The sequence below is a fragment of the Falco punctatus genome (assembly GCF_963210335.1).
Source record: "Falco punctatus genome assembly, chromosome: 2".
Lineage (NCBI taxonomy): Eukaryota > Metazoa > Chordata > Aves > Falconiformes > Falconidae > Falco > Falco punctatus.
Window position 1 is genome coordinate 68,839,695 of NC_137581.1, and position 25,193 is coordinate 68,864,887.

The 25,193-nt window shown below is 40.1% G+C and overlaps 1 protein-coding gene across 1 annotated transcript; it reads right to left on the reverse strand.

The window, feature by feature from the left end:
- Positions 1-47: 47 nt before the first annotated feature.
- Positions 48-24,013, reverse strand: IL1RL1 (interleukin 1 receptor like 1). Its single transcript, XM_080377327.1, has 8 exons — positions 23,555-24,013; positions 23,303-23,465; positions 20,119-20,187; positions 18,090-18,222; positions 17,840-17,997; positions 9,895-10,038; positions 7,809-7,967; positions 48-4,036 (listed from the first exon to the last, which is right to left on the reverse strand). Exons 1-8 carry the CDS (start codon positions 23,693-23,695, stop codon positions 3,690-3,692), a joined length of 1,314 nt encoding a protein of 437 aa, XP_080233453.1. The 5' UTR covers positions 23,696-24,013; the 3' UTR covers positions 48-3,689.
- Positions 24,014-25,193: the final 1,180 nt, after the last annotated feature.

Genomic DNA, 25,193 nt, shown 5'->3' on the forward strand with positions numbered 1-25,193 from the left:
ATTTAAGCTGTAGAAACATCAAATCTCAGCAATTAAAAAAAAATAAAAATAAAAAAATAATAAAAAAGATACCTCAAAGTCAAACCATTATAGATGTTCACACAAAGGGCATTACATTAAATACTGTATATATAAATACATTAAATTCATATGTGATGAGGGCAGTACATTCTATGTGCTGTCTGCCATTATCTTACTTCATATGAGCAGGAGCTGGTTTTCATACCTTGGAAGTCACCGGGAGCTTCACACTTAAGCTGTCACTTAAGTAATGCTTATTCCTCTCTTATTTTTGTTTCTTTATTGCCAGGAATGCATCATATACTTGTCAGAGATGAAGTATCCAGAGATAAGATTTTACAACTGGGGACATGTAACTCTGTATGACTGCAGATATATGGCAAGGAAACACGTCTGTTCCTTCTAAATGTTATTTTAAGAGAGTCAGCACTGTATTCTCAATGCCAGGTACTGAGCTGCTATTTACAAGTAATGCTGTAATGGGTTTCAGGAGATTACAGCAGGATGCACACCCTGAACACTTCACTGTGTTTAATTCTAACGCCGTTAGACCGATTTCTCGTTGGTCAGAATCTGTTACTGACTGGTCACCCACTAGATGGCACGATGACTCTGCTCTATCAACAAGTGACAGCAAATCTGCTTTCCAGAGTGCCTTAATGTATCGAGAGCAGGGAAGCACAGGGCAGTAATTAAAGGGCATTAAATCTCTACATGGAAGTTCTAATTCAGCAGCAAAATTACCTTTGTTCTGTGTCTTTAAGCTTTAGGTATTCAAACTGATTCTTCTGTGGGCTTTCTACGGTGAAAGGAGAGATCTGTTGCACAGCACAGACTGTCCTGTTACTCCACTAAGGCAGATGTCTAGCGTAAAAATGCCGATTTTCTTTACAAATATGTTTTTGGCCATTTAGTTTCTTTATAAGTTGCATATCGCAAGATCACAGAATGGTGAGGTTGGAAGGCACATCTGGAGGTTATCTAGTCCAACCCCTCTGCTCAAGTAGGGCCACCTAGAGCCCGTTGCCCAGAACCCTGTCCAGGCCGCTTTTGAGTATCTCCAAGGATGCAGACTCCACAATTTCCCTGAGCAACCTGTGCCAGTGCTGGGTCACCCTCACAGTAAAAAAAATGTTTCCTATGTTCAGAGGGAACCTCCTGTCTTTCAGTTTGTGCCCGTTGCCTCTGGTCCTGTCCCTGGCATCGCTGAGAAGAGCCTCACTCCCTCTTCTTTGCACCCCCCCTTCACATGGCATTCTTTTCTTCTCCAGGCTGAAAAATCCCAGCTCTCTCAGCTTTTCTTCATAGGAGTGATGCTCCAGTCCCTTCACCAACTTCATGGCCCTTTGTTGATCTCTCTCCAGTACATCCATGTCTCTCTTCTGAGGATCCCAGAACCGGGCACAGGACTTCAGCTGTGGCCTCAGCAGTGTGGATGTTGTAACAATGTTGTGGAAGTCTGCAGCTCTTTTCATGCTTTCTTTTTAACAACTACAAATGTGATAACATCTGTACAAAGGCACTAATTTGAATGCGTATCTCAGATTACTAACCACCAAGGCATACAAAAAGAAGAGACAACTGCAGCAGCTTTTTGTCATATTACAGCCACACACTCACCCACCGGTTGTCTAAAAGTTCTTTGCCACTCTCGGAATCTGCTCCTTTTCTTTCTGTCAAGACCATACCGATTACCATCGGTAAACCACAATAAGAGTTGCCAGGTTTTGCTTGATATTGTTTTCCTCTTTTTTTTTCTTGGTTGACCATGAGGATTGATACAAAAGGAACATCCCCACAACAACGATTTAGTGAATTTGGTTTTCACCATCCTAACTACATGCCTGGCTAAAAGAAGTCAATGAGATATCAGTATGTTTCACAGTAATTTGGTTCATTGCTGACCCCATGCACTTCCTCATTGTACCTTCTCCTCTCATCCCTTTCCATCTTCAGAATTCATCCTAGACTTTTTGTTTCCAAGATGCTCAGTCATCATCCTTTCTTCCTTAAGTGCCCAGGGCTCAAACTCTGTTAAAGATTGATCTTGTAATAATCTTGGAAGTGAATATTCTGTCTTGCTCAGCAGCTGCTGTGAAAAATCTTCATGACGTAAAGCAACAGGCCATCCTGCCTTTACACCTGCCTTAGTACTCTTTCTGTGGAAAGAAATGGTACTGTAGGAATAAACCAAGTCTCTTACACTGGTAAAAGCCATTTTGTGGAGTTTCCACAGAGACAGTGAGGTTTATCTAGGGGGATCTTTAGGAACAGGACCCAACACTGCACAAAATCTAATGAGGCAATAATAAAATGCAACATTAGAAGTTTTATAGATGTAGCAAAGTGAGCGATGAGTGCATGAACACTTGAAAATGCAATTAATCAGTGAAATCCTGTTTAGTTTGCCATAGATCTTTTAATTTAATGTTGAAAAAGAATCTCTACATATATTGCATACATATTTTTCCTATTACAAATAGCTTTCCATAAGTCTGAAATTCCACATTCTATAAAAACTTGCAGTGAAAGGAAAGGACTTGCCTGTTCTGTAAGCCTGGACTTTGTAACATTAGGTGTTCTGCATCTAATTTTCATTTTTTAAGTTCATTCGGTAGCAAGCCTGAAGCTCAAAACTAAGCCTTTTCTGACAGTAAGAAAATTTCTGGGTTTAAGAAGCTAAAAATATTAAAGTTTGCAAGGACATCTGTACTAGAACACGTTTCTAGAACACATTTTATTCATACTCCCTTGAACTAGGAGGAGATTCGGCTCTGACCTTTGCATCTCAAGGTGTTCCCTATCAGAAAAAAGTATAACTAACCATAAGGTCAAAGCAGAGGAAAAATAAAAAGTGGATACTGTTACAAAAATATAGTCTCTTTTTCCAGCAGCTTAAAGAAATGCTATCAGTATACAAAATACACCCTAAAGTTTAAGATATTATTTCTCTCTGGATATAATAACAGTAACAGCATGGTCTGTTGTACCTGAAAAATTTAAAATCTCTCTTTTGTGTGAGATTGATTTTAATATGTATTTTAAAAATATAAAAAAATGCATATACACATACATCAGTGCATTTATTTCCCTTAACACTGCATTTTTTGTAAATGCTGTATTCATATCAGTCTCAAAAGAGCCTTTACTAAGGCAACCATACTAAGGAAAAATAGAATTTCATGGTATGACTATTACTATTGAATCAAAAACAAATAAGTGGTGGAAAAAAATAACAAAAGCACAACATTATGCTTTCTGGTTGCATAATACTATACTTTCTAATGAAATAATACAGGAGGCATTTATGTTTGATCAACAGCATTAGAAAGGTAAAGCAAACCTGCAGGGTATTCACTTATTCGGAGTCATAACTTCCAGTTACATGCACAACAACATACAGAAAGAGCATAGGCACTTTTTGTTTCCTGCGACATGCAAACTTCTGCACACAGCCTAGAATAAGTTATTTACAGAACTTTCACACCCATAAAAACTTCCCTTAGTTCCCCAGACCTCTTCCATCAGTTTACCTTATCATCATGAAGGAATGAAAAAAGTTCAAAAATGCAGCCAGACTGCCAGACTGTAAAATTGTGTACCTACTGAAAGGAAAGAGTTGTTGGCATGTGGTCCATCCTGACAGCGTAACAGTATTTTCAGACTCTTCATCTGGCATTAGCCGAGTATGAGGACTTGGGTCTCAGTGGCATATGGTACCTCACCTGTTTCCAGAACTTGGAATTAGATGACTGTGGGTGCACAGTGTGCTGCTCTTTCCATTTGACGGTGCCTTGCTGCTTAATGATAAACCTAAGGGACTCAGGAAGCTTCTCATAAGTCCCGATTGTCTCCATTTCCAGCAGGATCACCTTTATATCATTTTGAATGAGAGCATTGTATAAAGCGATGTGTTGATCATAAGCATATTCTTTACAATTAATCAGCTGGTTTGTCAGAAGGATGATCAGCCGTCTGCTCTTCTGCATCCTCTTCTCAATTGCACTGGCTGTATCTAGCAACGTACAGGAAAATTATGAGACCCTGATATTTCTTTCATAAACTCTTTTGGGTTTAAGCATTTCATTTTCATTGCTTTTTAACAAAAAACCAAAGCTTTCCTTTCAAATATTTTCTTTGGTTGAAACATTAATATTTTCAGTGCTCTTAAGTATTGTTAGGAATTTCTAATCCAGCAACCTAGGATCAAGTTCTGTAGATCTGGATTGCATCAAATTTTGTTTGACCAATAGTCTCCAGGTAAGGAATCATGTTCTATCAAGTTTAGTGCTTTAGAGACTGATCCTGCAATACTTACCCATGAAAACTAGTCATTTGGAGACTTTTGAGTGACTTGCTTCTAAGAGATGTACTTGCTGGCAGGGGGACTGTTAATTCTCCCGAGCTATAGCATGCTAATTTATATACTAACCTGTGCATCGAGCTGGCATCCACCCTGCTGGGGTGGATCCAGACTTGCAGGGCACTTGTATGTCAGCATGACTAAAGGTGCTTTTCTTTCCCACTGCCACGTTAGGGAGAGCTGATCAACACCAACTGAAACTGTGACGTTGGAGGTGTTGAACCTAGGAAACTCAAAAGCCAGCCTGCTATGGGAGAAATTTCTGGGCCAGCTTGGAAAGCTCCACACCAAGCCTCCAGGAGCTGCTTTTCTTGATAACCTACTGTGTTGTCTATGGAAGACCGCAGATCTGGTGAAACATCACCCCCAGCTAGAAGAGATTCCTGTGGTCTGTAAAATGAAAGCTGGAGTTGTTTGGGTGGGAGCATGTGATGCTGGGCCAAGAGAAAGAAGGTGGGAGTGGAGCTAAGGAAATTCAATTATTTAACAAAGCCACTGATTTGCAGATGTCATCAGCCAGCTCCTGTTTTCCTTTGCTGGGGGCTGCCAGCCCATTGCAAAGGTCCTCTCAGTCTCAGAGAGGCCCAGCTTTTCCAGCTCCTGGGTCAGGAAGGGAACACTTTCAAAGGCTTCTCCATCCCATTTCTTGTCTCTGAGACTATTCTATGGAAACAATTTGCCTTTCTGTGATGTTCACCAATTCAAGCTCCTTAAATTTTCTTCTTTTTTGTTCATTAAATCTTCCAGTGATGTTCAACAATTCAAGCTCTGTTCCTTTTCTTCTTTTTTTTTCCTTAAATCTTCCTGCTGTTAGGAGAATAGATCCTTTGGAAGGTGAGAAAAATTCAGGTAAGCAGCTACTGTTGTATGTTTAGTTCCCATAATAACAGCACTTTAAAAAATCTTTCTCAGTTTTGGGGTGCTGTCCATTGTGCTCAGGACTGAAAGACTACTGACCTGGGGAAGTATTTACTTCTTCATCCAGATTTCTGGTGCTGTACTTGCGGCAAGAGGAAAGATAGGTCTCTGCATGCTGAAAATACTTTAACCTAGGGATTCATTGCAACCTGTTTTGTGAATATTATAGGTTTATATAAGTTCAGAAAGTGACAGAAAATATTGTGAAAGAAAAATCCATCAGCAGTTATTACATACAAAAAATTCCAGCATCTGAAGTCCACATACTGCTGGGAGAGTACATTAGTGGAAGTATAATATAAGCTTGCACTGCTCTTAAATTATTTCCCAGTCCTTTGCCCATGGCAACTGCTGAAGATAGGACCCTTGGCTAAGCAGAACATTGCTCCTGTGAAGTGTGATCATTCCTTTGTTATTTGCTCGTGGTTTTGCATATTACAGATACAGCAGCTCCAGCAGCATTTGGTTAGATTATGCAGCAAGGAATGCAGTTGGCAGGCATGAGAAGAATGGAGTAGAAGGTGATGTTGGTGAAAACTTTTGCTTTGCTGGGTAATACTTGCATTTGCACCTCTTCAGGCAACTGTTAGGTTGTAGAAAATGCCGTTAACCAGTAAGACCAGGAAACAAAAAGAATGCTGGTTTAGGGAAGCATAATGGGAGTCCAACAGCTATGTAATGCTGTCTGTCACTTCTGTTTAACTTTCCTTTTTTCTGGAAGAACATAAGTTTCAAGTAACAAAGCTTTGTTGTGGAACCAAGAGTCATAAGCACATCTTGAAATAATTATTCCATTTTATATCCTCAGCGCGATGGTTCCCCTCCCCTGGAAATACATGGAGTTTTACAGTGATTCATCAAATACTATGATAATGTTCAAGAAGGATCAGGAAGGATCACAATTACTCAGAGTGGCATTTCCCTGTTTACTCTGCTTAGCATATTTTAGTTGCAAGGCTTTGTATTGGAAACCGGGTAACAAAAGGTTTGAGAACAGAAAATGTGGGGAGCATATAGGTAAAGTCCATCTGCATGGAAGCACAGAACTTTTAAGTTCTCCCAGTGGCAGGCAGATTTGGAATAGCTTTTCCACCAAAGCAGCAGCGTTTTGGGGCATCAAAGTTGGCAAGGAAGAGAAAAGCAGAAGGCTGAGAAAGTAGGCAAGAAGAGAAAAGGAAAAATGATGGATGCTCAGGCCATTTTTAGATTTTTGATTAAGTCAGACCAAACAAGTCAAACAAAAGTTACTCACTGTCCAAGGCTGGCTTAGTGAGTCTTTTGTCTGTCACTCCTGGGTTATAGGTACCCATTCATGCCTTCATACAGTGAAAATGTCTTTATTTTCATCCAACTTATTAGAGCCCTTGTTAGTCCCACAGTCTTCGCTTCAGTTGCATGCCATGCTCCATTTTCTTCAGAATATGCATCCATAAACCATAGTTTGAGGGTTCTGTCCCATAACACAATATTGCATTGTCCCTAATCATCTGAAGAGATGGCATAAGTTTTTGTCATTGACAGTTTTGTGAGTTACTGTTAGTTCCTTGTTCCGGATCTGGGAATGGTCTGGCTCAGCAACTCTTGCAGCTTCTTTGACATTCTTGTTGCAGTGGCTTTTCCCAAGGCCAGGCAGCACTTTTGCTGCTCTCAGAAGAGAGGGATGTCAAAGATCTCAGCCCCAGCTCTAGGCAGATGAATGACACCTGGCTCAATGCAGATGATTTCAGAAATGTGTAACAGAAAATGTGCCAGCTTTGGCTTCAGGTCTGCCTACTGACCGGGAGAGAAGATCTGATCCACAGAATAACCGGAGCACAAGATAAACACACAAGTCAGCTCTGGAGGAAAGCAGATAGCACTTAGATGACAGCAATCACAAGAGATAGTGTAGAGGTGTCCATATGGAAATTAGCACAGATTAATTAACATGATTCCAGACTGGAAGACAAGGAAGTGGGAATAAAGAATACCAGCTCTCTCCTGGATTAGCACTGGGAGTTGTGTGAGGTGAAAGTAGGTCATGTCAGTGAACAGAAGCTGAACTTCCTGTGACTGTAACACCCTCGTAACAGATTGAAAAACCCTGAGTGATAACAGTAAGGTTGATTACTCAAATTAGTTTGTGGTTTTCTCTTATTTCATGTCTTGTAGACTTGCTCACACATGGCTTGGTTGTGGCTTTGCCCAGATAATGGCTGTGCAGAGTTACACTACCCAAAGAGCAGGTGTATCTTTAAAAGAGTCACACTTGGGGTCACATTTCCTGGATGACCCAATGTGATAAACAACCTGTGCCCCTGCCCTGTAGCTTGCTTTTCTTAGCACACTGGCAAGCTCAGAGTGCCATTGTGTCATCCTGCCTGAAAGAGCAGACACACAGACGTTAAGGAGGTAAGCAGCAAGCTTAGGAACGTAAAGGGACCTCCTGTACCCCTAGAAGGGACTAGAACCACAATTTGCTTAAGCTTGACGAGTCATTCAGTGCATTATCTCATTTGAAACTTACCTTCTCCAGGATATATATCTCTCCCATAAATACACAGTTTATATCCACATTTATTTTCTAGAATATCAGGCATGATTTGGTAAACAAAATATTCCACAAAATTAGCTTCATTGGCATGGCTTTTGGGGTAAATAACATATGCATCATATATCTTCCCATCTATAAGGTGAAACAAGAAGAAAGCGTATTATGTTAGGATTAATTAGAGCTGTTTATTGTAAAAGCTAAAAGAGAAATAAAAACATCAGTCTTTGAAACAGATCCAAGTAAAAGTTTCTGCTAACCTGAATAATGTATATCATCAGACGCATGTTTGAAAATTAAAGACTGTGCACATCTGGTGTTTTCCATGCTCAATTATTATGTTCTATGTGTCTGTAACTTTGCAGAACCCGACCTTTTCATAGTGAAGGCTGTATCCCAAAGTATATAGACTAAGAATTCCATTGATCAGTGCATATTAGCATGAAATAGAGATGAAGCTCAGCATTGGTTATTTCAGTGATACAATGGGCTGTTAACACCCTTTGTCTTTTGGGACAAGACACTCCATTTAAATCCTTCCACCTTGAAGAAATTTCTCATCATTCCCATGACACATCATACTTGTGAGTAAAAAGCTCTGTTACCGAGGAAGTAGTCTTACAGACAGAATCAAGTACAAAATGAAATATGTATTTTGCTTTTTTCTTCATTTCTCTCAAATATGTTTTCCATTACCACATTTGTTTTCTAATCCCAAATGTTTCATTTCTTTCTTTCCAGCAGAGGTGATCATATCCCTTCTTTTGTTGGTATCTGAGGTTCATGTCCAGACCATCCTTACAATAACAAAGAAATAGCCATTTCCAGAGTCTGATTCATTCCATCACAGAATATACTTAAATGGAAACTGCCCTAAAAGGCATACTTCTTTCCTCTTTAAAGAGAACATAAAGAACTAGATCAGCTGTAGATATCTACCATGCAGACATCTGTGGTAAGAGTCGGCTTCAGATTTAAAAAATGTAAACTTACAAGTCGGAATGAAAGCTACAAGTCTACACTCCAGCTACAATCAGTGGAGAACGGGCCACTGCAGTTAATGAAGCCTAGGGTGATTCAGATTAGCCTCACACAAATGCCAGGGGCGCAGGCGAGTTGCCTAAGCGTAGGCACCTAGTGCCATTGGAGACTTCTCATGGTACCCTGCCTGATCTGCAGAACCTGCTTCAGAAGTCTGCAACATCTGGCAGATGTGTTATGTGGCCTGTTTTTTTCCCCCTCCCAAATAACTCTAGATGCCCATGTTTGGACCACTGACACAAGGTCCCAGTGTCTGGCTAGCTCTGTTGATTTTATTGATGAGGAGATGGATTGGGTCACATAAAAACATGTACCACATAGTGTCATTGGGCACTGCCTGTCCTTCAGTCCACTGTAGAGGGGTTCAGGTCTCTCTTAAGTCCTAAGGGAGCTCCAATGGCACTAGCTGCTTATGGTTAGACAGCTGAGCTCAGCCCCGGTCTTCAGGTTTCATGTCTATGATGAGAACTCGTGTGTGTGAACCTTCATTGCATGCAACTAAATTTTGATATCTTAACTTTGATCTGAAGTCCACCCCTAAAGTTGGACAGGATGTATTCACCCCAGAAGTGTCTTCCACAATATTGGTACCGTTCTCTTTGGCTTATAAAAACTGTTTTAGTTGTTTTAGTTATGCCCTAACACATGCCTATTAACATTAGCCAGCAGGCCAGTTCCTTTGCTTTAGAGAGTGCATAACAAGTACAGTTAATAGCACTGCAAATCATGTTTTCACTGTCATTCAATGGTTCATGACAAATATTTTTGTTTAAAAAATATGAAATCAGGACTGAATCCCCCTTTTGTAATACGTCACTACAGAACCCAGGAAACCACGGAATGTAGAGCACTGCCAAAGCTATCTATGTCTCCTCTTACCTAAACCATTTCAGAAGGCATAAGAAAGCAAAGGATCAGGCTCAGATGTCATATCAGTTAGTATGCAACTATCAGATTAATCCATTTCCATATGATTTGCCTTTTTCCTTCCTTTAAACTTTCTTGCTCAATTTTTACTTACCGTCCTTGACTGGGTAGGGCTGAAATATCTCCCGATACAATAGGCCAATGTCAACTCGGAAGGCCTGATAAAGTGTAACAGATACTGCTATTGCAACTAGCAGAACCAGAGATCCTACGATCAAGAGGACGTTAGGAAGAACCACTGCAAAGAAGAGGAATATATTGTTAGCCATAGAGAAGTTAACCTGCGGTCTGAAGCCTCAGGCTCTCATATCATTACTTCTGTTGCAACTTTAAGGAGCTCACAACAGAGACAACAAAGTGTTTTCCTTCCCCAGCTGGTGTAGCCAACACAGAGACCCCTAAACTAGAAGCCTACTAAGCAGTATGTAATTAATATTTACTTCCTCTGAATCCAGACCTACTTACTAAATACCACAGCTGACAAGGATGTGTAAGTATTCTGTAACTTTGTAAAACTGCTAATAACACAACCAGCAACATTGTTTGAGCATTTTTTAAGGCATCTAAGCCTAGGCCTGACAACTTTAATGTGTTTATAAAAGGACAAGCAGAGGCTTCTGGCATGGTTGCACAAACAGGGTACAGAGAAACACGTGCAAATAATGCAATCTGCAAGATAAGAACAAAGTACACAAAACAAGCAGGAAAATAGACCATGTCCTGGGCACAAAAATAAAATAAACTGTGCTAGAGACAGAAGATGTTCTCCCTTGCATTTTCCTTTGAAGAACAGTCAAGGAGCATAAACCAGCAATGTTTAGTAAGGAAAACTGTGAAAGAAAGGAGCCACCACTTTAGTTCCAGCTTCCCTCATGGAAGAGCTCTTGAATTTAACCACTTCCACCACAGAGATGAAGACTTATCAAGGATATATTCAGACTAGATACAAGGAAGAAATTTTTTACAATGAGGGTGGTGAAACACTGGCACAGGTTGCCCAGAGAAGCTGCAGATACCCCATCCCTGGAAACATTCAAGGTCAGGTTGGACAGGGCTCTGAGCAACCTGACCTAGTTGAAGATGTCCCTGATCATTGCAGGGGGTTGGATGAGATGATCTTTAAAGGTCCCTTCCAACCCAAACCATTCTGTGATTCCATAATTCTATGATTCTCTAAGGATGGCAGTCACCAGCTCTATGCTATCTCACGCACACAGCTAGCCTAGGACAAGTCTGTGATTATTACTCTTTGAGGGGAAAGCTACGTTTGTATCACAACCCAGACAGCTGCCATTCTGTAACAGCCCATTTTTCCTCGTATTCTGTGATTCACAGAGCAAAAGTCAATCTAGACACATGCGTCCTCTGGTTCTGCTGTAGCAAGGCAATGGAGGTAGAAGCAAGGTTGTTTTGTAGTCTCTCCAAACTAGAAAGAAGAAAGCTTAATCCACAGACTGTTACAGCCATAAAGCTGAAGAAGATACTTCTGACCAATGTCATGGACATACTGAATTCACCCAGGATTCCACTATGAATTCACTATGAATTCCAGATAGCCAACTTTGAAATTAAAATATCAAAGGCTTCATACAGTAATTAGACAAAAAGGATTCATTATTCCCTTGGAGGGAAGATTAATGGCAATTGCCTCATGGTAGAAACTTGCTCCTAAGCACATGAAAGGTGTGCTTGATAATCTACTCCACTTGGTTTTAAAATGTAGACTCAGAGCAGTTCCATGTACATATTTTTTTTTGATGACTAAATCCATTAAGAGCTTTTCATTCACAGTCCAGCTTCTTTACCTAATTATTCCTGCCTGACAATTCATCATCCTACAGTCATAATAATGTAGCTGCTTTGGGGACTTTCTCTAACTATTAGCACTGAAATGATTTGGGTTAAAAAATACACCCCCAGAGGGATCAGACTAGGTGATGAACTTTTACCCCCGAACAAATACACATGAAAACATCCAGATTTGTACACATCTGCATAAAAGAACCTACCTGTATTTTTATTTTACTATGGTATAGCAAACATAATAATTGCCAGATGCAATGCCCTGGCTTGGAATATCACTGGAAGCATGTACCCCTTCAGTGCTACAATGAGATTTGAGGTATGCTGCAATTTCAGAACTATCTTAGCTGAGGAAACAAATGTCCCTTTGAATGTTGACCAAATATAAAATTAAACGTAAGCATCCTGGCAATACAAACATGGAGGTCAGCTCTGGCATCCTCACTGTAAAGACCCTTCACAGCATCTCAGCCCATGGAGGGTGATTATATGTACTGGTAGCAACTTCACGAAGCCAGGCCTTGTGCATTCTGAACAGGGATCAGACATTCAGGGCTTTTCCTCCCTCTGCCTGCAAAACAAACACAAGACACGTGGCTGCAGCAGTGCCCTGGCACATGAGGAGGTGCATCTGCCAGCAGGCTAAAAAGCCAGCCTCAATTTCTTCTACAGAATAAGCAGCAGTACAGGTTGGAAATGCCGCAGGTTGTATGCAGCCAGTAAATAAGCTACCAGGCATTGACCACCACCTAGGAGAAATTTCAGAGCTTTCACTTGGACTTGGCACTAAGCGAATGAAATAAGATAAAATATTTAGCAGTGAAGAGTGTCTTATATTGAAATGTACATGTTCCCTGGCTTCTCCAGGAGGTGTTGAATAAGGCAGTGCATTGAGTAGAACTTAAGGAGGCAACCTAAAAATATTAGCATCTCAGAAATTCCACTGCAAAGGTATATAAATAAAGAGCATATAAGTACATTTTCCCTTTCCTCTGGTAGGATGCAAGGTAACTTTGACATGATTTTCACACTCTTCTTCCTGTTTCTTTCTTTGCCATTTAAAGGGAGAAAGAAACATCAGGCATATGATGAAGCATACCTCACCAGAACTAGGAGACCTGGGGAAGCCACCTTCCAATAAGATTGAAGTGGGCAAGAAAACAACCAGTTACTTTCATAGTGTTTTGGCCATTTTCTAGTTATAACAATGTCACGTGATGCCCACAAAGGACCTCTGTCTTTGTGGACCCATCCAAATTTTATGATTTGATCTATTTTCCTGGTCAATACACACAAACAGACAGAAAAAAATCAGGAAACCTTTTCCACTACCTGGTGAGGATGACCCAAGCATCAGAGATTGCCATTATTTCTTATTGCTTCATTTGTTGACGGTGTGCTTGCCACATTCAAACACTGTTTTAACACATTAAGTATCTATTAAAACATCTAGAGAAGAAACAGGTTCAAACAACTTCTGCAAGCATGAACCTAAAAAGCAGTTTACATTTGGTTTTGCACTGATTAGACCAAGGCTGGAAAAGAAGTGATAAATTTCCTGCACTTATACAGCTTGCAAAGTATCAGACAAGAACCCCACCAGCATCTTCCTGGAAGAGCTGGTTCAGTTCCCAGTAAGGCTGACTCAGCCTCTCGTTTCTCTGGAATAAATCAACTGTCTTCAGCATAATGGAGGCAAGGGCCACACAAGTCACTTTTTGAGGTCCTGAACAAGGTTGGACAGGTCCTGTTGCTCTATTTGACTTTGCTGCATCATTTAGTGGAAGAGATTTCATAGGTAGAAAGTCTTCTAATACTATTTATTTATATTCAAGGCCAATGGGAGTATAGAACTATCAGCTTCCAAGAAATAATATTGGAGAGGCCAGACAAAACAAGTCAGAAAGCAACATTTGAAGAATTTCCTGACAAACTCTGGAAGAGCAACCCTTTTTATAACTTTTCTGGCTTCTAAGGTGGATTAACTTCAGACAGTAAGGCAGAGATCTGAGTCTGGAATTCCTGTCCACATCCATCTACCAAAAATGAGTCAAAAGGTTAGGTTCAGTGTTAAATATCTTTGAGGAAGAACAGAGCTGATGTTCCGGGCTGAACTTTAACTCTGCTCCAAATGACTGGATTTTCTGATGTTGTCCAGAGAAGAGGAGTCACACCAGAAACATTTGTGGTTCTCTGGGCATTTTATACTTCCTTGTGAATGAGAATTGAGGAATGCTCAGGGAGAAATAAGATGACACTTGTGTGTCAAACACATGAAAAGCTACCTCCAGTTATTTAATGACCCCTGAATCTAGATAAGGAACAAAAAAAACAGTGGCAGCTTATATAAGAAAAACAGAAGGACTTGGAAGGTATTCAGCCAGTCTGTGTATTCCCTAGCAGACAGGTTAAAGGGGATACTGAAGGGATGCTCCTGTCTTGACCCAGCTCTGCTAGCAGACTAAGGAGTTAACACTTCCAGTGCTTTTCCAATTACTTATCACTGCCTCTGTCTCAGGAGCTAACAGCTTCCCTTCCTCTGCCAGCAGAGCTACTTTTGTCGGCACTGATCCACTGCAGCTGAACTGGTGTGAACAGTGTAGCTGAGTAGTTTTCTCATCCCTGAGAGGTGGCATCTTCCAGCGTGACAGATACCAAGCAGCTGTGAGGGCAGTTGGGATCAGTCTGGCAGGCAGAGTCACTGTCTCTTGCCAGGTGTCCAGCAGAACTAACTACATTTTTGTCACAAAAGGTGGAAGGAAAAGGAATTAGAAGCCGTCACAAATTCCTTAGCCTTACAGTGACCAGAGGCATACCACACAAGTTATGCAGATGATCTCAGAGCACATGAGAGGACATGTTTTGTGGCAGAGAGGGAATGTAAAATCTGGAACAACTGCCGTCTCTGGAATTAAAAAGGGAGAGATAGGGCTGAAGGATCTGGAGGAAATGACACAGCCTATATTTTCTGTAAAGCAGTATTATGAGACACAAAGAATGTGTTTATGAACAAATGGTGAAGGAGTCAGAAGATACCAAACAGTTTCAGGCCAAGAGGGGAGATAAAGGATCAGAAATAGTGTGGGAGGATGAGTTCCATATTGACTGGGGGTGATCAAAGTCTAGGCAGGGGGTGGATGAGAAAAAAATGAAGATCTTCCTCAGCAGGAGCAGAAACAATCTCTGAATGCAGCAGCAGATGCAGCTGAAATATGCAGGGACATTAGTACCTCCTAATGGAGGCGAGAACATAGCTGCAAAGACTGTCAAAATTCATAGCCAAATCCTCATTAAATTCTTCTCTTAAAACAAAGGAAAAAATGCCTGATTTCTGTGTCTAAAGGACATAGTGTGCATAGTCTGGATAGCACCAAATCACACCAAAAAGAGCTGACTGCATTGCATTACTCCTGATAACTGAGGTACTTCGGTCATGCAGCTGATTTCTAAAGAGTGAGTAGCTGCTTAACAGCATTTATTTCTTGTTTAAAAAGTAAAAAGACACTTGGGACAGCCACTTGAGACAGACACTTTTCTCACAATACAGCACTTTTCTTCACACACATATGTGAATACATACATGTATTCACAATATGTTCCCTAAAATGGAAAATATACTTTTCCTCTGTGGAACGTCAAGCACCTTTACCAATGACATCTGTACCTGGCAGTATTAAGGAAGTGTTTTTGTTTTCCATGGAGACAAAACCAAATAGTTTTCACCATTCTTGACTGTGAAAAAAACTCCTTTTCTCATTGCTCCTCTCTGGCAGTTTTTTATTCTTATGTGGATTACAATTGTTATCAAAGCAAATTGTTAGGGTTAACTATAATGATATTGTTAACTGTGAATTAGAACTTAAAGTATTTGTTTATGATTTAGTAAAATAAATTTAATTTGTGCTTCCCATGGAAAATTTCCAAGTAGTGAGCCAAATCATTCATTCAGCAGATTTCTGAAAAGAGTTTATTGCTGTAAGACTGAACAGTTATTAACGCAGAGGAGCTCCAACGCAATTTCTTACAGCATCTTTGCTTCCTCAGTGTGCCACTAAACACTATTTATCTAGTTCATCAAATGCCCCCGAAACAGACTGATTGGAGTAGTAAGTGGCACAACACCTGTTCACCTCTTTCTTTGCTGCAAATAATGATAATGTAACCCATACTGAATACCCTGGGGAGAAAAAATCAGAATATAGAGCAGGAACTTGTGTTAAAAGAACATTAACAGGATAGTAGCTAGCAGACACAAGTTGTACTGTGGGAAACACTAAGGAACAATCACATTAAAAAAAAAAAAAAAAAAAAAAAAACACAGAACAACTTTTTTCCCCATTAAAAATAAACAAACAAAACACAAAAGGAAGAAGAGTACACATTTTTATTACACATTTATAGGATGAGAGGCACAAGCAAACCCTGCAGCATTTCTATTATACTCAGAGGCAAGCTGTCATTGTTTTAGCATAAATGTTGTTCAGCTGTGTGAGGAGTGAGCAAAGAAAACTAAAACAGAGCACAACCATTTCTGGAGATAGCATTTCTTACACTAACAGTGCTGAAAGCAGAAGCAGGCTTCTCGACAATAGCAGCAGCAAGGAGAAGAGAACAGATATCCACATAAAACAGGCAGCAGCAAAACGGAGTTTCGCAGTCAAACGCTTTCATGAACATTTATTGAAAACCTATGCATAAAAAACAAAATAAGATTTGTCTACTACATAAATCAGATTCCATGAATCACTGTATGAATACAGAATACAAAGTATACACTTCCCTTCAATTAGTTTGTAATATGAGGCCGAAAAAGGACTTGTATTGCCTGAACTAGAGCAAGCAGGAACTGTTACTCAGTTTTCTTCCCTCTCATTGCAGGCATGCTCCCACACCCAGATACTTCAGCGCAGAGCTGATGGCTTCCAGCTTCCTGAGTGATGCTACGCTTGCACTCACTTTGCAATATCCAACCAAAACATCTCCTGCAGCCTTCCTCTGGAGGAATCAATGCTGTTCTGCTGACCCACCATCTGTTATAGTTCACCTACATGCCTTATAGCCTAGGCTATGGCAAGGAAATATGTCTATGCTTTGACATCACGATCCTGTAGGAAGTTATAAACTGTCAAGAATACTGTGGGACATGGAGCTGTGCACACCCTGTGATCACAATACCCTTGATTTTACCCTTCCCACCATTCTGTTATAGAGAACTAATCCCCATTAAAGGCCTTGGATGTTCTTCTCCTTGGTTGTTCAGCATACCTGAAGAGATAAGAAAGGAAACCATTGATCCCAGCTTCATGTTGTGCCTTCAGACACAACAGCGTTTTATGCCATACGAATCTCACTCAGCGGTGCTGGCAACAGTGCTTAGGGATCTGGTTATCCCTATTAAAATAAAATTCTGATAGGAGCTAAAGATCATCCCAGCCCCCAACGTTTACTGCCCTGGATTTTCCTTCTCTGGCAGAAATTACTAGAACCACGAATTTAAAAACAAAACCAAGGGAAAGCCTTCAAAGTGTTACTCACACCTCTGTGTGGCACAAAGTGAACAAAGGACAAAGCCAGACATCTTAGGCATGCCACTTAACATTCAGTCAGGAAACAAGGCACTACCACGGATGTGGTATGGGAGTGAAGGCAAGCAAACTGGCAAACCTGCTGAAACTCTTGTTTTTAAAGTTTGTCTATTTTCTGCCACAGTTCCACACCAGAAACAACAGACTGATTCTCAAAGGAAGATGAATTTCTGCTCCTCACAATGCATTGTAACACTGATGACCAAAGGAGAGGTCAGTTCCGTTACCGACTCTCGTCTGCAGAGGGTCCTCTACAGCCTGAGTATTTTGTAGAGCAGACTGCGCTATACCAGTGTGCTTCAAATCCAAGTGAACTGCCTGCCTTCAAGGAAAGGGGAATTTGTCCTCCTACAGAAATATCCTAGAAACAGGATATTATCACAGGGCTGATACAGTTGTGCTTTGCATATTTAGTCTCTTGCTGACACCATTTGAGTAATGCCCCTGTCAGCAGAATTTACCCCAAGGACTTTCATGACCTAATGAAGCCATAAGAATTTCACCACTGGCTTGGTGAAGGAAGGAAGCAGGCTGGTTTTCCCTCTCACTAACTGAAACTTTCTTACTAACAGAAACAAATAATAAAATAAAATGACCAACGTATTCCAAACTGAGTGTAACATGTAAGAAAACAAAATGGAAAAATCCTACCCTCATATTGTGCTTTGAGTCGTAACGTCACTGTGACTTTTGTGTTCTGCATTTCATTCACTGCTACACACGTGAAATTTGCCTGCAGATCTTCCTTTTTTATTTCAGTAATAAGCAAAGCGGTCTCTCTGTAAAATTCATGCTGACGTCCTTCAAAACTAATAAAGAGAGAAAGAGCTGGTACTGTTGGCTTTAACGGCTAAGCATAGTTTGCATAGGCGAAAGATTATTCTGTGTTATATGTACTTACAAATGAGTTTTTTCATGAAATCTTGACAAACCTAAGTATTTCACTGGAATATTATCTACATCCCATGTGACAGAAGCCAATGCCTGTTTCTTAATCCCCAAGCGGGCCTGACATTTCAGAGACAAAGTGGCACCTAATCAAGATACAGACAGATGTAAATATTCCTTGATGAAAAACAAGTATAATTTTATTTTCCTCATAAAATCTTTTTCTACAAATCTTCATACCACCTGTGAGTTTTGCCTTAACAATTTTGGCATATTTTTCTGAACTACTGCTGACAAAATGATGCATAGAAGAGACTTAAAAATCTCATTTTATTATTCTTTTCAACAAATGATCTAATACAACACCAAGGATTACAAAAGGAATTATTTATATTTGTTGTGATGAAGGCAATGTAGACTTTACTTATGATGTTTAACCCATATAATCAACTATTGAGAATATGAAAAGTAAATGCTGGTTTACACATAAATGTACATGGAAATAACGTAATTAGATTTCAGTATATATTATTTTGCATAAGTCTTCTGTGCAGAGTCTTACCTTGGATTTTATTCAAGCTGGACAAAAGTAAAGTAAACCAGTCCAAGCAAAACTAAACCAGGAAATTACTTAATAAATATTTGTCATTAGGAAATACTTATTCCAAAGTAAGAGTCACTGTTGCACTAGAAGAAGTTATAAATAAAACACTTTAAATTATTTCCATGTATATCTGCATCTAAGCAGGGCTTAGATAAGATTAACAAATCTTATGACTTACATCCTGAATTGATATTGGGGAGCATGGAGCAATCCCCTCATTTTTGCAAATAGGAGACAATATGACCAGTACAGGAAATGGTTTTTAAACGTGAAGCGCATTTGCTCCATGCAAGCGCTGCCAGGTTACTTACTGTTCCAGAGGGGTGGGCAGAGCCTATAGAGCACTAGAGACTGACCGTCTCATTAGAGAAAGGCAGTCTGGGAGCACAGACCGTCTAATTCTGAGTGACAAAGCAACTGGGGGAAAGAGGAACAAAGAATGGGAATGCGAGTCAATGCGATGTCTCTGAGCCACAGTTACGTGGCACATCAGGCAGGGTCCTGAGCCCCTGCAGTACTTGCTACCAGAGCAGTCTTGCTATAGGACAGAAGCAGTGGAGTGGTAATTGCGATCCCTTCTCCCAGTGGCCCAGATTCACCCCACCTGCCCTGGGAGACAGGCATCCTGGCCTACCTATTTGTGTTTCAGATGGGCTCAGTCACTTTCTGGAGAGGTCCACCTTTCTCTGTTGACTACACAGAAACCCCAAAGGGCTCTCAGTCCTACCACAAACACCTTGCTCTGATGCCACAAGTTACGCAAGGTGAATCTAAATCACCGAGAACATCTACAGTCCTAAATGAAAGGCAGCCAGGGAGCAAGGTCTGCATCACAGGCTCTCCAGCTGCTATTTCTAAGTTCGTTCCTTGGTCCTGTCTTTCAGCCCTCTCAGTATCTTCCAACCAGACAAGTCTGCTCAACGCTAGCCAACATGGACATGAGCCAGGCAGTGCTCCTGAGCCTCAGGGCCAGCAACCAGTCCTTTGCTCTCCTTCATTCATCAAAGGAGACACAGCCACTGTCTCCACACAGAGACTGAAAGTAACAAGGAGTATCTGTAGCTGCAAGAACAGTCCATCCTTCCCTCTTAAGAGTATCATCAAGCGGTTTCAAGAAATTTACATAAAGCCCTTTTTGAAGTGGATGGAAGCTGTCACCCCTTCAGCCAAGATGTAATAATTGATTGTGTGAGTATTCCTAGTGTGTTCCAGAGAGGGTAGAATGGGTTATTTAAATCCCCTTAGATTTCTGCTTATGCCTAAATAACTCATCAGTTATATGTACCGCCACACCACTGGGCCTGGGGTGAATTAAATCTGGTAAATGTGGCGCAAAACAGTTACAAAAAGTTTCATCATTAAATCTTCTTGAAGATCTCCATGTTTGCTAGGCCATCACCAAATGTCAATTTATAAACAATATAAAGTCTGTACTTACCAAGCTCCACTTCTATGACACCTTTATCCTTTGGAAACAAAATTTGAGGAGGCAGAGGTGAATGTTTTTCTTTAGAAATTAAGGAGGGAAAGAAAACACATATTAGAAGGTTGTGAAAGCGCATTTTGTAAGAATCACAGGAAGGTCAGGGTTGGAAGGCACCTCTGCAGATCACCCAGTCCAAGCCCCTGCTACAGCAGGGTCACCCACAGCAGGTTGCACAGAGTCGTGTCCAGGCGGGTTTTGAATGTCCCCAGAGAAGGAGACTGCACAGCCCCTCTGGGCAGCCTGTCCCAGGGCTCCGTCACCCTCAAGGTAAAGGAGTTCTTCCTCACGTTCAGGTGGAACTTTCTGTGTTGCAGTTTGTGCCATTGCCCCTTGTCCTGTCACTGGGCACCACTGAAAAAAGCCTGGCTCTGTCCTCTTGACACTCGCCCTTAAGATATTTGTACACATTGGTAAGCTCCCCTCTCGGTCTTCTCTTCCCCAGGCTAAACAGGCCCATCTTCCTCAGCCTTTCCTCACAAGGGAGAGGCTCCGGTCCCCTCATCATTCCTGTAGCCCTCCATGGACCCTCCCCAGTAGTTCCCTGTCCCTCTGGAACTGGGGAGTCCAGCACTGGACACAGCACTCCAGGTGCGGCCTCAGCAGGGCAGAGTAGATAATGATTATAGTCTGTACAGTTGATATTTTAAGATCCCAAAGCAGAATTTCACATGTCTTTTGGGATCATGTGATTCTATTCCTATGACCAAATATTTCTGCGGAGTCTGTATGTGTTTAAGTATTTTCTCCCCATTTATTTAATTTATGCTTTTGTACATAAAGAGCAAAGAAAAGTTTTAGTTTCTCAAGTACTATTTTAGCTGCTGAGTGGGGAAAAAAGCAAATGCAGTTACAGGATTGTGTATTTTCTCAGTAGCTTATTTTGTTTTTAAAAAGAAATAAAGAGATTCCTTCTGACATTTCAGAAATTTCTCGTATCCACAATAAAGAAATAGCTAATATGTACTTCTCCGCAGAGTCTGAACAGAGGACCTTCTAGCCCACAGCTGCCTGCCGGTGTTTCCCTTCATTTCCTCCATCCCTGCAGGACATTGCAGTGTGTCTGGTTCCCAAGAATCTCTGCTGTCTGTGCACCACTGCTGCACAAAATTGCTTCCCATTACATCAGTCTGCCATGACATTGAGCGTCCCTTATAGATATTCCTTCTAGAATGAATACTACTTGTTCTTCAACATATTCATTTCCATCCCCGCTAATAATTGTTATGGACAGGGCCATACTACATCCGTCCACTTGACTTGAATTAGGCATTCAGACCTTTCAGAGTTTTTGCCCTTGATGCATTTTTTCTTCTTTTCTTGCCATTTATACTGTCTTCTGTTTCCCACTGCAAAGACATTGCTTGCTATCTTTTCCCTCATTAAGCTTTTCCACCTCAAGGTACTTCTGTGAAGCCCATAACCACATTTCCCTAAAAAAATCTGCAGGAACTCATTTAACCCCCTGCTTCCCAGGCTGCCAAAAGAGCAATTCTCTTTACCTATCCTAACTGTTTCTAATTTTCATTAGCCAGATCTGGTAAAAAAGAAGTCAGGAGAAAGTCAGTAACTTCCTAGCTAGCTGCCTATGCCAAGTTCTTAGCTGTCAGCATTCAGAGACAGAATGTCCTGTGTGTCAGTGTGGATCTGCAAGGCAACAGGAATGTACATCATAAGCCAGTATTATCAAAACGTAACAGCTCTACTCATCGGCATACTAATTTTAAGGGCTGATAAAAAGGCAAAGACGTTGTCATTAAGTACTGTGAATTTAGTAAAAACTGGAGCACACATGACAGACCGAGGTCAGGTTTCACGTCATGTTGCAATCCCTTCTTTCTGCAATGATTTCAAAAGAAAGTGAAATTACCTATGAAATTAAGTAATCTGCCTGGATGTAACAAAGGTTTTTGTAAATTTGGATGCCTTTGTGCCAAATATAATGAAAATTGCTGGATTTTAATGCAGATACAATATTCCTGATCAGTTAAAAAAGTTTTGATGAAAGTACATTCAAACAAAAATTGTTAGGCAGACAAGTGTCACGTAGACCAGGAGGGTATTAAACAGAAGAGATGGAGGAAAGGCACAACACCCCCTAAGATACTGTACTAGGTCTAAGCTCAAATCTGCCTTCTGTCCAGCTCAGAATCAGAACAAACTCCGTTACTGAGATTTTGGCACAGCAGTGAAAACTGGAATCAAGGCTCCTATGCTCCAAATCTGCATTCTGCCCCCAAGCTGAGTGCCTCCCGACAGCAAAGAGATCTGATGTCAGTCTGCAAATGAACATTATCTATTTTTGAGAAAAAATACCACACAAAACACACAACCTGAACCAAAGCCCCATCACCACTCCCACACCAAAAACTGTCTTTCTGATTATTTTTCTACTGATCTAACTGCAGAACTGAAGACACATTTTGAAGTTTTGCATGTAGATGCAATCTGGAACTGCTAATTGCTGCATGCTCTTCCTCAACCACCATTCAAATACAAATAAAATAAAATAAAAAAAAAGAGGAGACTGCATCCTATAGGCACCCCAAAGTCCACACACCTTGGCCATGTCAGCTGCATTCAAAATAACAGAGACCCAGTAATCATTGAGCTCCACTCCTCCTTTTCTGTCTACATAAATATCTTGCTCATTTTGTCTCCTTCAAGAAAAATTCAAAAGTTTTTTCAGCCCCACTATCAAATAAATGGTAGATAATCAAGATGGACCAGAAGGTATTGAGTTGTAGACCATCAACACAGCAGCTTTCCCAATGATCACCAGATGATCCTCACTAGCTACAAATTCTCTCAAACAAATAGAAAACAGGGCTTTGCAGCATCCCACTGAGGAGACCTTTCATTTCAGGAATAAGAGCTACCAAACAGCTCTACCAACCACAGCACGTAACCAAAGTCATCAGAGACTTTTAGCAAAAAGCTGAATGTCACCACGTCTGAATTTATCCCCACTTTGCTCCATTTGGATCCCCATCCACAAAAGCTATTCTAAAGTTTCATTAAGAAGGCAAAACAAACCAACATAAACTGTTTTTCTCGTTAATGTGCAAAAGGACCTTCCTTTCCTTTAAGTAGACATCAGTCTTTTTTATCTTAGCAAGCTACAAAATGACTGTCTTACCCTTACTTATGAAAATCCTTGTTGCTGATACATTAAACACATTTCCTTTATGAGTGTAGGTAAACTGACAAGTATAATAACCATCATCCTCCTTTCTTGGGTTGGCAATAAAAATATATTTATCATTTTTGAAGTATCTCTGTCCCTGAAGAGGTTTGCAGTCCTGGGGGGGAAAAAAAAATCTTTATTTGGCTACAAATAGCTTCTTACAGTAATCTGATCTACAACTGGCACTATCAGGGTTTTATTTACCTTATACCACTGGATGATAGTAGCATTCTTATAATTGTCAATTGTAGGACAAACAATTTTTCCTCTTCCAGTGTCATTTGGGTAACGAATCTGGCTTGGGAAACATACTCCTGGTTTGTATGGATGCACCTGCACATTCATGTTGAATGACTTTGTGCGATTATTTGAACTTTAAAAATAGAATAAAGGTTATGTCAATGATAGTATTTTTATATGGAATATATTAAACAATTGTAATAAATATGATTTTTGTTTTATAAACATATGGATTAGTATTGCAATTCAGTCACAGATTGATTTCAATGACCTGTTACAAAAATAGCAATTGCAGTATGAAAAGTTACATGAAATGGTGTACACCATGAAAAAATGGCATCATATCCACAGATAATAATTAGAATGCATTATTAAAATATGTATGTTTCTTTCCAGTCTTACGCCGTTCACTTTTCAATGCTGCACTTACAAATGTATAACACAAGTGTAGTTTCCAGCATCCTCTCTAGAACTGGGCAGAAACCAAAGAAATCGTTCTAAGGAAAATATTCGTGATCTCTCTTCTTCTGCAGGAATTATTTTATTAGTATTCGTGTGATACCAGGTGACTTTCAAAGGTGAATTCCATCGGGGACATTTTATAACTAAAGCCTCACCTTCCATTGCATCAACTGCAAATGAACAAAAAATAAAAACCTCAGATTAATTAAACCTTAGCCCCATTGAGACAGAGGAGAACTTGGCATTTCTGGATCAGTAGGCCAGTCATGTCCCTCTAGCTTCCTTGGGTTATCAGAGAAGATATACAGCAAACTTATTCTCACTAGATATTTTTAAAGAAAAATGTTTACCTTGAGTTATGGAGCCCTTTGTTTTCAAAAATAGTAATTAATGTGTGGGACTGAAACAAAGAAAGAAACAAACAAACCAAACCAAACCCTAGATTCAAACCAGATATACACTAAAAAATATGAGGTTTTAATTGAAAAATAGTGATTTCTTGAAATGATCTTCTTAAGCAAATCTGTGGTTGAAATCCTGGTTTTATTCAAAACAGGAATTTAAACACAAAGATAAGTACTGGCTCTAACACTGTACTATGAAGTTAGCTTTCCTTACTTCAGTATAATGAATATTTATTTATACAACAGGAAAGAGTTGTGTTCTGCTTTTTTTTAATACAGAAAAAGGAATTAATAATTATTTTTCTTTCCCTGGAAGAAAAAAATAGTAGAAGAAGGAATTCTGTAGATTATTATTAAAAAAAGAAAAGAAAAGAAAAAAAAAAAAAGACAAAATCCAGAGGAGTTTCTGTCTGAAGTGCATGAAAATGTGAAAAAATGAAAGAAATGCAACAGACTGAAAGGAAGAATCTGATGGGAAGGTGAAAAGATGCCAGAAAGGAATAAGAGACAAATAAGAAGCTTAAGAAAACAAACCCACATGCTCACAAGAAAAAAGAGGATCTAATTGGGAGTAAGACACTAATACTGATTTCTTTTTACTGTGTATCTTTCTACTTTTGAATACTGAAACTGGTCCAGAGAAACTTGAATCGAGCAATTTTGACAAATATTTAAGTACCCAGGCACCTGAACTGTGAACTAGCTGCTGAAAATAGAAATGCTAATCTGAAAGTTAA